Source organism: Pholcus phalangioides, unplaced genomic scaffold (genome assembly GCF_987345545.1).
Source record: "Pholcus phalangioides strain wild (caught in Gottingen) unplaced genomic scaffold, Ppha-v1.0 ptg000042l_1, whole genome shotgun sequence".
Classification (NCBI taxonomy): Eukaryota; Metazoa; Arthropoda; class Arachnida; order Araneae; family Pholcidae; genus Pholcus; species Pholcus phalangioides.
Window position 1 is genome coordinate 7,627,721 of NW_028301628.1, and position 15,973 is coordinate 7,643,693.

General features: G+C 33.9%; 1 protein-coding gene across 1 annotated transcript in view; it reads right to left on the bottom strand.

The window, feature by feature from the left end:
* The window catches only part of LOC149064396 (uncharacterized), a 61,455-nt gene that overhangs the window by 12,009 nt on the left and 33,473 nt on the right, over positions 1-15,973 (bottom strand). The window contains exons 17-24 of the mRNA XM_089254768.1: positions 14,186-14,329; positions 13,696-13,877; positions 10,114-10,272; positions 9,646-10,017; positions 8,563-8,799; positions 6,817-7,015; positions 4,866-5,004; positions 1,330-1,443 (exon numbers count right to left, since the gene is read on the bottom strand). Of these exons, the coding sequence (XP_089110894.1) occupies positions 1,330-1,443; positions 4,866-5,004; positions 6,817-7,015; positions 8,563-8,799; positions 9,646-10,017; positions 10,114-10,272; positions 13,696-13,877; positions 14,186-14,329 (1,546 nt within the window). The remainder of the gene's footprint in view (positions 1-1,329; positions 1,444-4,865; positions 5,005-6,816; positions 7,016-8,562; positions 8,800-9,645; positions 10,018-10,113; positions 10,273-13,695; positions 13,878-14,185; positions 14,330-15,973) is intronic.

A 15,973-nucleotide genomic window follows, 5' to 3' on the forward strand; every position in this document is an offset into this window, starting at 1 on the left:
TGAGATCCATAGGTCTCAAGTATAGAGTGCTGTTTTTCTGTGGTTGCGATAAAAAGATATGCCAGTTGTGTATAGCATAACTTGAAAATACCATAACTTTCATTTTCAACTCTGTAAATCTGTGAGCATTGAAGGGAAAAAATAAGTCGCATCTCCCAGTATTTTGTAGGAAAAAACTTGGACTTCATGAAAACACCTCTCCCAAATCGATTTAAACAGTGCTTCATTCCAGAAATTAGAAGGCACCTTGACAGTAGACTTCTTATTCAAAGTTCTTAGGATACTGGATAACACCCCAGAATACCATGGCGTTGAAGTTCTCTATGTGCCTCCTAACCCAACATCTAGCATTCAGCTGCTACACAAACATTTATGGCTCTCCAACAAATTATTCAATGTTGATTGTGCAGGTGAGAATTTCAGATACCATCACTCTCAGAGCCGCAGAAGCTAGATTGGAACAGTCAGCTCGTATTGAAAAAGAACTTAAGACCACACAATATGTGTTTAAGGACACATCCTTTTTTCTATGGAGCCGACTGAAGAGATTATGTAAGATAATCATGTTAGCAAAACAAGTAAATTGAGAAGGGTTCAATGATGTGGACATAGAAGATATTGCAGAATTAATGAACAGCAATTCGGACATTGACAAAGGAGGAAACAATCTAACTCCTGAAACTGAAGTGAAACCGCACAATTATCAAGATTAAGAAGTGGAAAACAAGTTCATCACGAGCAACATAGCACAAAGGTTTTGTCAGTTTAAATCAGCAGTAGATTTTTTCCAAAACATAGACCCATCTCTATGGCACATTCTTCATACGTAAAAAAACTGGTAGAAGAACCCTAATCACTATACTCATAACAAATTTACTGAAATGAAGAAACAGCTAACAGGCATTAATGTTCTTTCAGAAAACATTGCAGAGAATCACTGGTCTCGCCCACCCTCCACCTTCTTCCACACACAGAAGATATGAATGAGGTGCCTAAAATACAAAAGTATGTGATTTGTGCTATTTATGGATTTCCATAACCGTAGTTACCCTCGGAATGTAACCCCTGAAAATACCAAGGACCAACTACACTGTACTTGCCAGTGTTATACATACACTCCTTTTTTTGTATACTTGTTTCATACATTCAATCAAACAATTTAATTTTTGTAGAAAAAGGGAATGTCTTATATGCCAGCAAATAAGGTGCTTCCAACAAAATCATTGACAAAAAAAAGATTCATTAATCAATAATCACAACCCATACCACATTAAATTAATGAGAAGCCTGGCAAGTGACTATTGTGATTGATAAAATTTGCAAACTTACATGTTATTATCAGGTATCTCAGCAAGACAGTATGATCCATTTTTTACAGGAGATAGAGGCTTGAATTTTTTCGCTTTTACCTTTTTAGTAATTTCCACAACCAACTTATCTAAGCTAGGAAATAAAACAGAGATAGTGACAAATGAATAAATTGAATCTATGTTATATATAACAAATTTATATCAACTCCTTGAATCTCAGGGTGCTGATATATTGGCGCTTCTAGTGTTAGATCATGAGAACGAAAGGGTTAACAATGACAAACAAAAGTTACATGGTTTTTATAGTGCATATTTAAGACAAACTTGCGGAAAACCACAGACCTATAGAACATCAGAAAATAGCTTCATCTTAAATTATAAACAGCAAGCATGTAGAACATTATGCAGATATATTATGATTTATTGCTTATTCTAAATATAAAGATTTCAACAGCTGGCTGATGTGATGAATTCAGGAAAGAAAGAAAATTCAACTGCTCTTGCTAGTGAATTGAACCTATATCCTATTACTTACCAGATGAGTGCTAAACCACTATGCTACAAGGGCAACAAACCTCAATCTTTCCTTAGAGCTCGTGTGCACTGGACGGGACAGTCAGACCTAAATAGGCCAAAGATCACAATTGCTGACATCGACACCTGATGGTGACTTATCCTAGGATTACATCACTCTCTGCTATCTGCACAAAGGTTTCAACAGCCAGCTGATATATAGGAAGGAATCATAGTAAGAAGGAATTCAAGTAGCATAGTGGTCAATTTTATCTGGCAAGTTAGATGACATGGGTTGGATTCCTTGCAGCTGCAGTTGAATTCAGGAGAAAAAAAAATTCATCTTTGCATCAGCCAGCTGTTGAAACCTTTGTATGGATAGCGGAGATTAGCATAATCCTAGGATAATTCTAAATAAGCTATTTATGGATCAATCAATAATATGGATCATAAAGTTTTCTGATGTAATGATGAATTAAGGTATTGCCTTTATATCATTTTGAACTGAAATTTTAAAGCATTATATGTTACGCCTTTCGAAGAACCATATCCATATCGCACACCGACAAGAATGACGAGAATGATGATCACAACTCAAAAATTCATGAATTGGAGTTAATTCCACATTCAAACCAACAATTTTTTCTCTACAAGTTAGTAATATTGGCATTCTTCAGCTAAAAAACTGGCTGCTGAGCAGCAAAAGTCTCATTCTAGTATAGACAGCCTTTTGTATTAAAAAGGTGAAATTCATGTTTGTTATTTTGCAATTTCAGGTTTTTTGAGTTATGACATGTAACAATAGTTGGGGAACGCCTGGGGAATTTGCCAGACCCACCTCTGTTCTTCAATTTTGAAACATGTTATATATTTGTAATTTTATAATAGAAATTGTTATATTGTCTTCTTATCTTTCATAACCATGCACGGTTAGATAAAAATCTGTGATATTCTCATTATTCATCAACTGAAAAATGAAAAAAGTCTGATCTTGATCACATTGTCATTTTGTTTGTTACTGTTGATACTTTGGTAATATAAAGTTTTTTCAAAATTCAGTGTCATTGTTTATGCAAATTTGTTATACTATTTTTCTACTGGTCATGTTCTGAAAAACTTTCTCCGGGATGGTCGATCCCTGGAGTTGGGCCCTACCACACTTCCTTTATAGGTATAAATACCTGGGGTCCTGATGATCAAGTCACATTCATTCGCCTTCCATCTAAGCTAAAGTCTTAAATGGTCAACTCTTGGTAATTTGTTCATCCTTCCTTCCAGCAGTATGCTGACTTCATAGTAAAAAGTTCAATAGAGTGTTATGCACGTCCCTAGTTAGTTCCGGAGTGTCATATTTTCTCAAGATCACCATGCCATGGTACTAGTCATCTGTCTTCCTGTCTAATGTCAATCGTCATACTGAGTCTTGATTATACTCTGCCATCACCTTGCCTGTTGCCGATCCCCACTACCAGTCGTCCACTCTCTCACCTGACACAGTTGGCCTCTTCCTTAATCAGCCATCATCTCGCTTGTTTCCAGTCGCCGCCCCCGCTCCTCCCATCAGGTTTACTAGCTTCCTGTCTCGCCACGCCCTCCTGTTACGTTGATCTTCGTGGTCAGATCACTACCTCACTTGTGCCTTTCAAGGTCATCAATGTGTGGTTGGAACACATTCAACGGGGGTTTCGACCACCTCCTTGGGCTGTGATAATACATTGGACTTGTATGCAGACTGGTACGAGATCTTGAAATTCTTTTATGGTTGATTTGTTTAATTGTTTGAATAACTTGTTTAAATTTGTTAATAAACTAATTTTTTGGTTAAACTTAAAAAATATTTCTCTCGATTTATTTGTATCTCTCTCTCTCATTGTGTACCAATTGCGTCAAATCCTCCAGATCAGAACCTGGGTCGTTATGCGGTATGTTGCAGACGTTATGCTGGTATGTGATATATAAAGTTTATCTTCTGTGTGTGTCTGCCTCTTTCTATACCAGTATATTCTCTATACCAGTGGTTCCCGAAGTGAGAGTCGCATCAATGAACTGGGGAAGGGCAAGAGATTCCCCAATATAAAAATGTCCAAATAAGAAATTCATTTTCATCATAAAAATAAGTTAACTAAAAAATGTCTTTACTCAGGCAAGCTAATAACCATGTATCATACAATGTAATTTTATTAAATTCTCCTTGTACAATAATCAATATTTCAAGTTGATACTTTTACAGGGTGACTCAGACAGAACCACCCAATTTCAAACTTCTATATTTCTCAAAAACCAAAAACACAGAATGATAAGTAATATATGTGAATGTAAGGGGCAAATGTTTCTATATTTTGTGAACACTTTTTGTAAACGGTCGATTTCCAGTATAAAGTCATTTAGAAATCATGTGATTCTTTAACACCCTGCACATGAAAATCAAGGAGCATACACCTCATTGCACTTCCACCTTGCATAAAAAACACCAAGTACATCAAAAAAGCAAAATAAAATTTATGTAATATAAAAAAAAATTGAATTTCGTTAAAAGTCACAACTAGTTGAAAGTCGCCTAATTAAAATCAGAAAAAGCATTCCGAAAAGTGCTCTTGGTTCAGCACATTTACCATCGAAAAACCGGGACATATGGTCAGCCACTTTAGGGGGGGGGAGACAAATTTTTTTGGTCAAAAGGGGAAATCAAAAAGTTTGGTAACCACTGCTGTGCACAAATCTAAAATTTTAGAGTGATCGTTGCCAAATTTTGCATATATACCAAACAGAACCCGGATTAAACAATAGGCTACTTTAAAAATTCTCAAGAACTTAGCAAATGCCCAAAATAGGCAAGAAACTTATCGGACAACAATGACTTTTAGATTGTTTATTTTAGTTACCATGGTTCCAAAACAATGCATTTCAGATATGTTTACTCCTTTGAAACAGTTTGTAACATCTTTAATGCTACCAGTATATAGAAGCCCAGGCAGCTCCGGCTATTATAGCTAATATATTTTATGTATAAAATTTCACTCAAGATATGTACTTCTTCATTACCTGTCACATGTTTTAGCTCTTTGAACATACAATCGCTGGGGTGACTCAATATGAGATATATAAACATCTTCAATGTTCCCTATATCCAAAAATGCCCAGTTCACTTGAAGCTTACTTTCAGATTCTTTTTCTTGACTTTCTAAAACACAACAACAAAACAAAATTTGATTATAATGTTGTAAGCATGAAGTATAATTTAAGAAAGAAATATGTATAAAAATTAAATATCATTCAGGGAAGCAATATTTTACAATTTTATTACTATTTAGAATAGCAAATTTAAATCTATACCCCTAGTAGTTTAACTAATTTATAAATAGTCATTTATTAGTTATAATGTAATGATAAATATTTTGTCATATTTTGACATTGTAAGTACATACAAAAAACAAATTGAAAAGAATGTCAATGAGATAAAGTGAAACATTTAGGCAAATTAGACCAATATTGTCACCAGCAAGAAAAAAGTGGAACATTAATTTTATAATCAATAGAACTCAAGCCACTGTCTCCTTTCATCTTCTTCCCCGCTATTCACTAAAGACTTCAAAATATACCCATATTCCCTACCTGGGCCATCTTCAGACATTAAAGGGCTAGTTGAAAGATGAAGAAAAAATTTGAAAACAAATTGAATTCTCGTGAAAGTTTACTCTAAAACAAACTATGAAACTTCTCTAAACTTTAACATAAATGAAGGTAAAAAATAAAATTCAATTAAAAAAAACTTTTAATTAAACAATTTTAGAATAGTGAAAACACTATTCGAGAAGCAAATTTAAATCTCGATTGATGATGGTACAATTTCAGTTTCAAATCAGTTTCAATTTAATAAATTTGTTAATACAAGCATTTTATAAAAATTCCTTACTTATGAAAAAGTTGCTGAAGCAGTTAATAATTTGAAACCATTACTGCTGTATAATATGGTTGTATGGCTCTGAGAATTGTCATGAGGCATTTCTGGTGATTTGACTATCAATGATACAGTTGGCACTTTTTATAATGAGCATGCATTATTGTGATCGTTCTATTATAACAACAGGTACAATAAGTCATAAATTTTTTCAGATTCATTCCATGTTATTTTTCATATGATACAATGACCTGCAAAAACCATTTTGTCGAATGCAACATCTGAACTCTGCTCTACACTGCCTATTTTATTTTAAAAAATTATGAAATAGTCTTAAAAACCCTGTTTTCCTAGAAGCAGGTTTTTGTGCCATGTACAACATGAATCACCCAGTGGGACACAATTCACTAACCAATACGATGATAATTGTTTTTGGAATAGCAGGATTTTCTATGTAAGAAATCAGTGCAAGGGATGGTGTGTAAATCAGTGTAACACAATTTTCAATTGATGTGCAAGACTTACAAAATTATATGTAAGCAGTTTCTCCATTTTCAAAAGACTGAGCATGGCTGGAATTAGAGGGAGGTGAAAAAGACAACTGCCCAAGCAGTAAATTTTAGGGGAAACAAACAGTTATAGAATTATCCAATTTTACAGAGGTAGATATGGCAAAAAATCATAGTTACAGCCCTGATGTTGAGGATTACTTAAAGATAAACGACAGTGTACAAACTGAGCCTGACCATTACCTCCTAGAGATACTGTATCTAGGAGGTAATGATTTGACACAACAGATATTGACACTCAAAAATTTATTATGAGTAAGCAATGCATTTTCAAATCATTTATTTTATTTTCAAATCATTTATTTTATTTTCAAATCATTTATTTTATTTTCAAATCATTTATTTTATTTTCAAATCATTTATTTTATTTTCAAATCATTTATTTTATTTTCAAATCATTTATTTTATTTTCAAATCATTTATTTTATTTTCAAATCATTTATTTTATTTTCAAATTATTTATTTTATTTTCAAATCAAGGCAAAAATAACATGAGAAAGGAGGAACAAAAATACTCCAGTCTTACTTGTCATGTAAGGCAGTGTTATCTTTCCCTCACAAGCTTTTTGCAACGAAGTTAAATGCTTCTGGTTACTGATAGCATATTTGTGATACTTGAGAATTTCTCCGACTTCAACAATGTTCAATGACTCCACGAAACTCAACTGACAATCTTTCATAACTATGGGCCTCAAAAAAAGAGTATTCCCCAAACAAAGAACAATCTGAAACGAATAAAAAAATTTATATATTTGAAACTATTTGAACTTGTCAGAAAAATTTGTTTGCAAAATGATGAAAGTGATAAAGTAAACCAATAATATGAATGGGATGAAAAATAATGCAAAGACATCATGAAAAAAAATTGGTCAATTAATTAATTTTGGTAACTGTTCACTGATAAATCTTGACAGAAGCCAAAGTGGGAATTTGCTTTTAACATACATAAAACTTGAAAATATTTAGCAGGAATAAATTACAGAAATACAAAACTGTACATATTCGAGAAACCTGCCATTTTTTTAAATTTAGGATGCATGAATACACACATACCTTTAAGGTTAGATCTACTGTATTTTTTCCTATGAATAATCCCCATCAATTATAGATTTAAAAAAATATCCAAATTTCTCAGTGCATATTATAAGCAGCTTTTTTTTTTCAAAGGAGATCGAAATGGATATAAATATTTTTAAAAATAAATTGGGAAAAAAAATTTAAAACTAATGGGTTTTATATACTGGGTGATTATAAAAAAACTATCCCGGCATATGGGCCCCTAACTATCATACCATTCACAGAAACTGAATGAAATTTTGGCATAAGGTATTTTGATGTATGCGCTCAAGAATGATATGGAAAACAACAGTGTCACTCTAACAGTTACAGTTACAGTGAGAAAATTTCGAAAATATCAAATGGCAACACCAAGTTTTTTGTATTGGAATGTGATCTCCATTGTGAAAAACCCTAAATAGCGTTCGAACGGCAACTGTAGCATGAAAATCACCGGCGGTAGATAGGCTAAAAGTGAGGACAACCAATAAGGACAGAGAAGCAGCATAAAATAAAGCATTTAATTGTGTATCACAAATTTTCCGCATGACCTTGTGGAGGACTAATCAGGCTGGGATCTCAGCCGAAGAAACGGTGTGACGAATGAAACGAACATTAATGCTCTGGTGCACGGCAAAGTCCTTTTTACTTTTTCCTTGCCTAGCTCCGGGGATTTTCGTGCTACAGGTGCCATTCCAACGCTATTTGGTGTTTTTCAGTATGGAGATTGCATTCCAATACAAAAAACTTGGTGTTGCCATTTGATATTTTCGAAATTTTCTCACTGTAACCGTAACTGTTACTGCAGTGACACTGTTGTTTTCCATATCATTCTTGAGCGCATACCTCAAAATACCTTATGCCAAAATTTCATTCAGTTTCTGTGAATGGTGTGATAGTTAGGGGCCCATATGTCGGGATAGTTTTTTATAATCACCCCGTAGATGCAAGTAGAAAAATATAGATGCAAGAAATAAAAAAGAAGTGATCAATAACACCTACCATTCCTTGAAATTTTGTTATTGGTGAATGATATTTGCATTGATATATGCTGCTGTGGGCTATACAATGACATTTTGTTTCTCAAAGCAGTAAATTTTACATTTTCAGGTTATACGCAGGAAAATACTTAGTTAGAATGCCCTTTTTCAGCAAGAAACTAATGAAAAATCAAAATCAATTAAGAATGAAAAACAATTTCAAAAAAAAATATCACCTTGCCCTGTATTTTCTGGCCACCAATGAGTTCATAGATGAAACTATTGACTGAAGGACTCCAATCAAGACAGGGATCAGATGGTTTCACATTACACAAATATACTTCAACAGCAAATGGAGGCTCCTCTTGGAATTTTTCATGCAGAGTAAATAAATTATCTCTAGAACATTTCTTTACCCATCCTTCATCGACGAAAAACACATTGGCATCAAATTCATTTATGACTTTTAAAACCTACAAATAAAGATACAATTTTTAAAAAAAAAGTGCATAGAAATATGAGAAAAAAAAAACTAACCAGGGTAACTTTCTAAAAGATTGTTAACAAACACACAAGTTAACATATTTAACTAAAATCATTCTATTTTGTATGTTGGATTCAACTTTAAGGAAAAAAAGCAATTCAAAATGAATTATCGATACATATAACTACTTCTACATGCACTAGAATTCTATGCTATATAGGAGAGCTGTCAAGATCAAAAGTTCTCTGCCCTTCTCAGCTTAAAGGAGTGGCAATGGTAGTAAATTTGCTCTAGTGGCAAGTTGCCAATATTGATGGATTCATCTTCATTGTTCTAAAATGGTTCTCTGTTAGACTATTCTGGGAAGCTGCAGATAGACGTGACTAAGGTGAGGAAGCCAGAGATGACAGATTTGAGAATCATTCACATAAACTGAGGATTAAAATACTTTTCAATGACTATCTCTGTGTGTGTGATTTATACAATCATTTCATAAAGCCAGGGCTTCACAAACTCTAGTTACGAGATCACCATTGCAACACAAAAATTAGAATTCAAACTTGAAATTTTCCATGTGTTATTGCTAAAATATTCTGCAGCCTGAACAAAATTTCAAAAATTTATTTTAACAAACCTTTTTTGCATGCAAAATCTCTGAAAATTAAAAAATATATATTTTGGACTGTTTTTCTTAAAAAAAAATATGCTTGCCACCTAAAAAATTTGTCCAGTTATTTTTTTATTGGTTTGTCAAGCCACCCCTCCCTCCCTCCCTCTGCACGAAGCTGATATTTCATTAATTTTCAGCAAAATAATTATATTATATATCACTCACCTTCACTCGGTGGAATATCCCATCTTTTCCCTTGATAGCATTAAGTTTTCCTACTACTGGATACCTTGAACGTATGTGATTTTTTAAGCAAGAATAATAATCCTGTAACTCTGTAGATAGTTTTGCATAATCACCAGTTCTTGATACAGAGCTATTATTTACGGGATCAATATAGGACAAGATTTTGACACCATAATGAGTTGCATCAAACACATAGCTGACAATGGCCGTGATGTCCCCTTGCTTTGGGACAGAGTCTGGCTGATCTAAACTTGGATCAATACAATGACGCTCTTGGCAACCAGGTTGAGTGCAGGATCCATATGCTTTGATATAATGGCAAAGTTTCCAGTCCACTGTGGATTTTCTGTCCTGTCGAAAAAAATTGTGGTAAAATTCATGACTTCAATAGAATTCAATTGCGCGGAAAAAGTCAAAAAACTAATAAAAACCAGAAAATGAGCTTACCAATTTCTGCTCTGCAGCTTTCTGCTTTAGTGCGGTTGGGACATCATTTTTAGAACGTTGGAGGATGGATACAAAAGATGACGCTTGAGTCTTGCATGTTTCAGTAAACAATACATGGCAAACACCTTTCACTGCATTATCACTGTTACGACCTAGAGACTTTGGAGGAAATGAAAATTTTAGAAAATAATAGGCATTATCTTTATTTTGATTCACATTAATAATACAGAAAATTTATTTCATGCTGGCTAATATAAATTTCTATCGATTCTCACCACGTAAAAAATATATTCAAATAAATAACACAAAGCACACTTTTTTCTCAGCTGCCTATAACTTCCATCTATAAAAGGGAACATTCAAGTACTACGTCATCATCGATGGGGATTTGTTGACTTTTGATGACAATGGGTGTTCAAATATGATGCTTACGTCATCAACCACCCTTTATAAAAATATGAAATGTTCTTAATGTCATCTTTACTGGGAATGCCAAAAAAAATGAGAAAAACATTTTCCTAGTTTGTGGGCACCTGAACTCACATTCCCACCTATCGATAAATCCTCTATAGACTTCCTTCTCTAGTAGGCCACTCACTGCGTGCACTGTCTTTGAATGATTTGCTGGACTCCCATACAAAAGCAGATACATGCTCTTTGAACGGGTGTGCAGATGTGGTTCACCGAGGGTTTGCATGGTGATCAGGTATTTCGCCCTGCCGCCTTTGCTAATGGTACAATTTTTCGTGAATGGTGGATCGCCAAACCCTTCCCTTTGTACTGCCTATGCTCCTGTATGATGTGGATGAGAAAACAAACTGCAATGATTTATGGGACAAGCAAAGAAATTACTACATCATGAAAATTTTCTTGTATGGCAGAAAGCTGTAACCACAACTGGTTTGTGCGTAGGTGGGATATTAAAAAAAAAAAGAGACAAATGTTTAGGGTATTTTTTACTATTTCTCTGAAATACTTGATCACGTGTAGTGTGGGCCCACCTTGCACTCAGAAAAAAAAATTGACTAGCCAAGACCAGACAGATCTACAATAATTCAAATTAATGCCATCGATAGCTAAATAGAAAGGAAATACTTCAATTTAATCAAATAATTGTTTTTAAGCAAACATCTTGCCATTGACTGATGAATATCTCTGGAATTCAGACAAACCATGATGAAGAAGACGAGAGCTGAATGCTCTGTACTTTGCACTAACTGGCAATGACAAATCTAGACCACTCCTTTAATTAATGTTTAACTTAAACCAGTAATTAATAAACTTAGAACCAAGGTAAAAATATAATGTGTTCAGCTTCTACACTGAAGTGCCAAAAGTCATGGGATGCCTCTTAATATTGCTGCACTTCACTGGATAAAAGGAGCTTCCACACAATATCAAGAGGTGTCCCATGACTTCGATGCTGAAATGCCAAAAGTCATGGGACACCACCTCTTGATATTGTGAAACCTCCTTTTACCTGGTGAAGTGCAGCAATATTAAGAAGTATCCCATGACTTTTGGCACTTCAATGTATGAAAATGTGAATAATAATTTCTGTGCATAAATAGCAAAGTTCACTACAGCAGTGTTAGACAGTGGTGGTCAGACTCCCTATGTATATTCTCGAAGGGTAATCCAATCAGAGGCGTATGCAAGATCGAGATTTGGAGAGGGTGCAAAAGGCTTGGGGAGGGTGTCAACAATGAATTTCTTCAGAAATTCAGTTTCTTTATTTCAATAGAAATTTTGAGTTCTTAACCTTCAAATAGCACTGAAATTAATAGAAATCGTGATTATAACATAAAGGTATGTTCTTCTAATTTTTTTTTTTACAAAATTTGACTGAAAAGGGGGAGGGGGCCAAAAATCTGCTGGCATAATACTTGAATGCCCCCCCCTCCCAGGTGATGACACTGATGCACTATGGGATGTGAATTCTCAAAATTTGGAAAAAGGATGTATAAAAATTTAATTCAAGAGAATGCCAGTGTACATCCTTATTCTATAAGGAAATAGGTTTTTCCAACAACTACGATTCAGGGAACAGTGACATAGAAGGCTCTTTTACATAACCTCTGGTTTATGAAAATTATACTACACTATGCCATTCTTTTATGCCATTAATGAACTTATTAAATTTTAATTTGATTATATTTGCATAGCTTAAAAGCTCTATAGCAACCAAAGATCAACACCTTAACAGAAGTCTCAAAGCAAAAAGTTTTGCATCATTCTCCAACAAGCTCTCAGCTGACTGGAAATGTTAAGTGGTGAAAATTTCCATGATAGTGTATTCTACACTTTTAAAATTCTTTAAGATTACTGTGTGGCAACACTGATTGTCATGTGATGTACATTGCAGTTTTCGGCACATTCTGCTTTGGGGACAAAAAGAGGTCTTTGAACCCTTGCTTGAAGACATTGAGAGGTATGCATTCATGTATCAAACTTACCTATTACCTAAAAAAGCGTTTCTCACCCTTTCTGAAAACAAGAACCAGAAAAATATCTGAAACAACTGGGACGGACCACTTGTGTTCCATACTGTGGGACATTCCCGCAATTTTTATTGTTTCGGTATTTTTTTTATATTTTTCCTCGATACTTATTTGCATTCGTAATATTTACTAAATTTGTAAATAGACAGCATTCTCATAATATAAATATTATAATTATGGCAAATATAAATATTCATCTCACATTTATTAGATCTAATATCTTTGTTGCATTTTATGTGATAGATTTAATGTTTTTTTTGCAATTGTTTGCAATTTTTTTAATTGCGATTGATGATTGTGCCTTCTCAATGTTTTTGATGACAAATGGCAATGTCCTGTATTTTGTGGATTACTATTTAAGATACCAGTCATTTATTCTCTATGAAATATAGTCATCAGATTATTTGAATGGTTTTTTTTCATGAAATACATTTTTTACTGCGATTTCTGGCAGCCCATTATTGCAACACCCTTCTGCAATTTTAGCAGTAATTATCAAGTTGTGTTCAAAGCAATAAATTGTAATTTTTGGCAAATTTAGTGGTATCCCGTATTTAGGATCGTAATTTCCTGCATTCTTCTCAATGATTTATGGTGAAACTAAGTATAAAGGTTGTATTTGAACTCATATGGATGTTACTAATATCAATTATAATGAGTGAATAATATTATCACATCTGCCGGTGGATCACAAATGACATGGTCTGCAGACCATAGGTTGAGAAATGCTGGTCTAAAACATGGGTGCACAAACTCTGGCTTCCAGACCAATCTGGCTCATTCAAGATTCTTATCCCACCACAAACTGATTGAAAACATTTAAATTTATTTTGTCATTGTTTTTCATCTTTATTTGGCTCTCAAAGAAGTTATTAGGTTTCAATAACAATACCACTGAGGCAGAAGAAAAAAAACTGGAAATACGCTTCAAATTTTCAAAACCAATTCGGGAAGTGTATTTGAATTTGCTTATGATTTATTTGTCTGTTAAGAAATTCCACTGTTCATTTTGATATCAAAACCGAAGAAATCTTGACCTTAGTATGGTAATAGCATATGAAAAATACATAATGTCTCTTACTGAAATACAGTCTGAAATGCAGCTGAACCTGTAGCTGAATTGAAGGCGAGACATCTCAGGTAGATCATAATGAATTAGAGCTGTAGCATCAGACACATTCATAGAAATCATTGCTGGATCAGATATAACCATGATCACAGGAGAATACTGTGAATGGGGACCAAACCAATGTCCTTTTTTTACTGCGCAAGGAAAAAAAATGGAAAATCCAATATATTTGCATATTAATGACGTCATTAACAATGAACAATACAAAAATATCCACATTCAAATTATTGCTGACTAAAGTTACAAAATGGAAAAAAATACTGAAAAAAAAATACTCTGAGCTTTTTCTGAATTAAGAGAAACAGCATATGTAGACAACACAATTATTGTTAGGGATTATTGTTAGGCTGTGAGCCTATTGAAACAGCATATGTATATGTTATACCCATTTAATGACAGCTTTTGGAGGTGGGAGATAAACTTGCAATGAAGTCCAACTTACCACCAAGTTCATAATGAGGAATAGTTTCATGAACAAGAAGACAATAGACACCCAAATTCATCAAGTTTTGACTGACATCTACCGCAGTTTCCTCATTCTGCACACATATAACAGTTTTTGTACTCTCTATTGAATCAAGGAGGTCTGAAAAATAAAAACAAAAATTATTCCATAAGCCCATTATACAGACTTGAGAAGTACTGCTGTATATCATTTATATATAGAGGTTTAAATTTTTTTATTTTTTTTTACTTTATAAAGTAAAACCTATTTATATTGAGCTCAAGCTTTTTGCAAGATTCTGGATTTAAAGAGTAAATTAATGGGGTTTTTTGGTATAATGCCAATTGTAAAGCAATTTTGTTGCTTTTAGCAAGCAGGTTTTCAAGTAGCTTGGATTTAACGAGCAGTTTGAGAAAATAAATACAAAAATCAGAAAGAATGAAGAGTAACTGCAAGAAACACCACAAAAAAGTGGGGTTTCTGTAAGGCCTATCACTCCATAAAGTTTATGATTAATGTGCAGGAAAGACAACACTTCGTCTAGAAGTGAAGGATGAGGATGGAAAATAAAGATTTAAAAAAAGTCCAATCATAAGGAAATAGACCATTTCTGGATATTATGTCAGGGTGTACGCAGAAAGAAAAGTCACCTGGTCTCCATCAGAAATCAAACCCAGGTCCTCTTGTAAACCAGGCAGGTGTGCTACCATATATACCCCTGGAGACATGACCCTGTCACGTAATTACAGTCCTTACATTCTTAGTAACACAAGAGCCATTAGCACGCTAGTGATTGGTTACTACAAGAAAGAAGGATAACAAAACGTCACAAGGGACAGAGTTTTTGGCAAAACTGAATTTCGAAGTTCATTAACGAAAAACCAAAGCATTTTTAGTGAATTAGTGAATGATACCTGGGTCCCGCTTAGCAAGCTGTTACAATTGTCATCTTGATGCACTTGAACCACATCTGATTAAATCAGAAAAAAAATGAAAGCATTTTTTAGTAAATCAATAAATGACAGCAAAGATGGAAGGATGGGGAAAAGAAATTTCCACTGGACTTGAGAGGCAAATCAAACACACAATCTTCAGTATGTGTGTCTCGTGCTCTAACTATTGCTTCAGTTGCAGGTGTCAGATTCAAGCACAATTAGGTATATCTATTGTTAAACGTCACCAGCAACGATTTCACGGAATGAAATAATGGTTCCTCTCATTTTGGCCAATTACGATGTGCTAAATTTCTATAATGTAGCTAGAAATGTAGGAATTATTTACAGGTGACCCTGCCTTCTTTATTTTATGTACTGTGGCAAGAGGTACTGACATAGACCAATCAAAAATGTTTGAAAATGGCTAATTCAGCCATCACTTAACTTCCCATACGAATGTATGTTTGAGTATGTTTGATGTTTTTGAGTGCGGGATCATTAGCACCATTTTTCATTTCCCCCTGTGTCATGTTCTTTATTTTTTGGGGGCGAAATGTCCGAAAGCGGAGTTTTAACTGTTAAGGATAAAATAAAAATTATAAAGTTGCAAAAAAAAAAAAAGTGATAAAGTATTTTGCAAGTCCATGTTAACCATACCATGTTATACATACTTGCTTAAGCACATAACTTCTGAAATTCCATTTTTTCCACTTGAATACACATTAGCGAGTGACCAAATTCAACAAGCATTTTTTTGCAAAAAAATTAGTTTCTATTCATAAGCAGGGCAGGGTCTGACTATTTCTCTATACAGATATCATTACCAATTATTTAAATCCATTCTAACTAT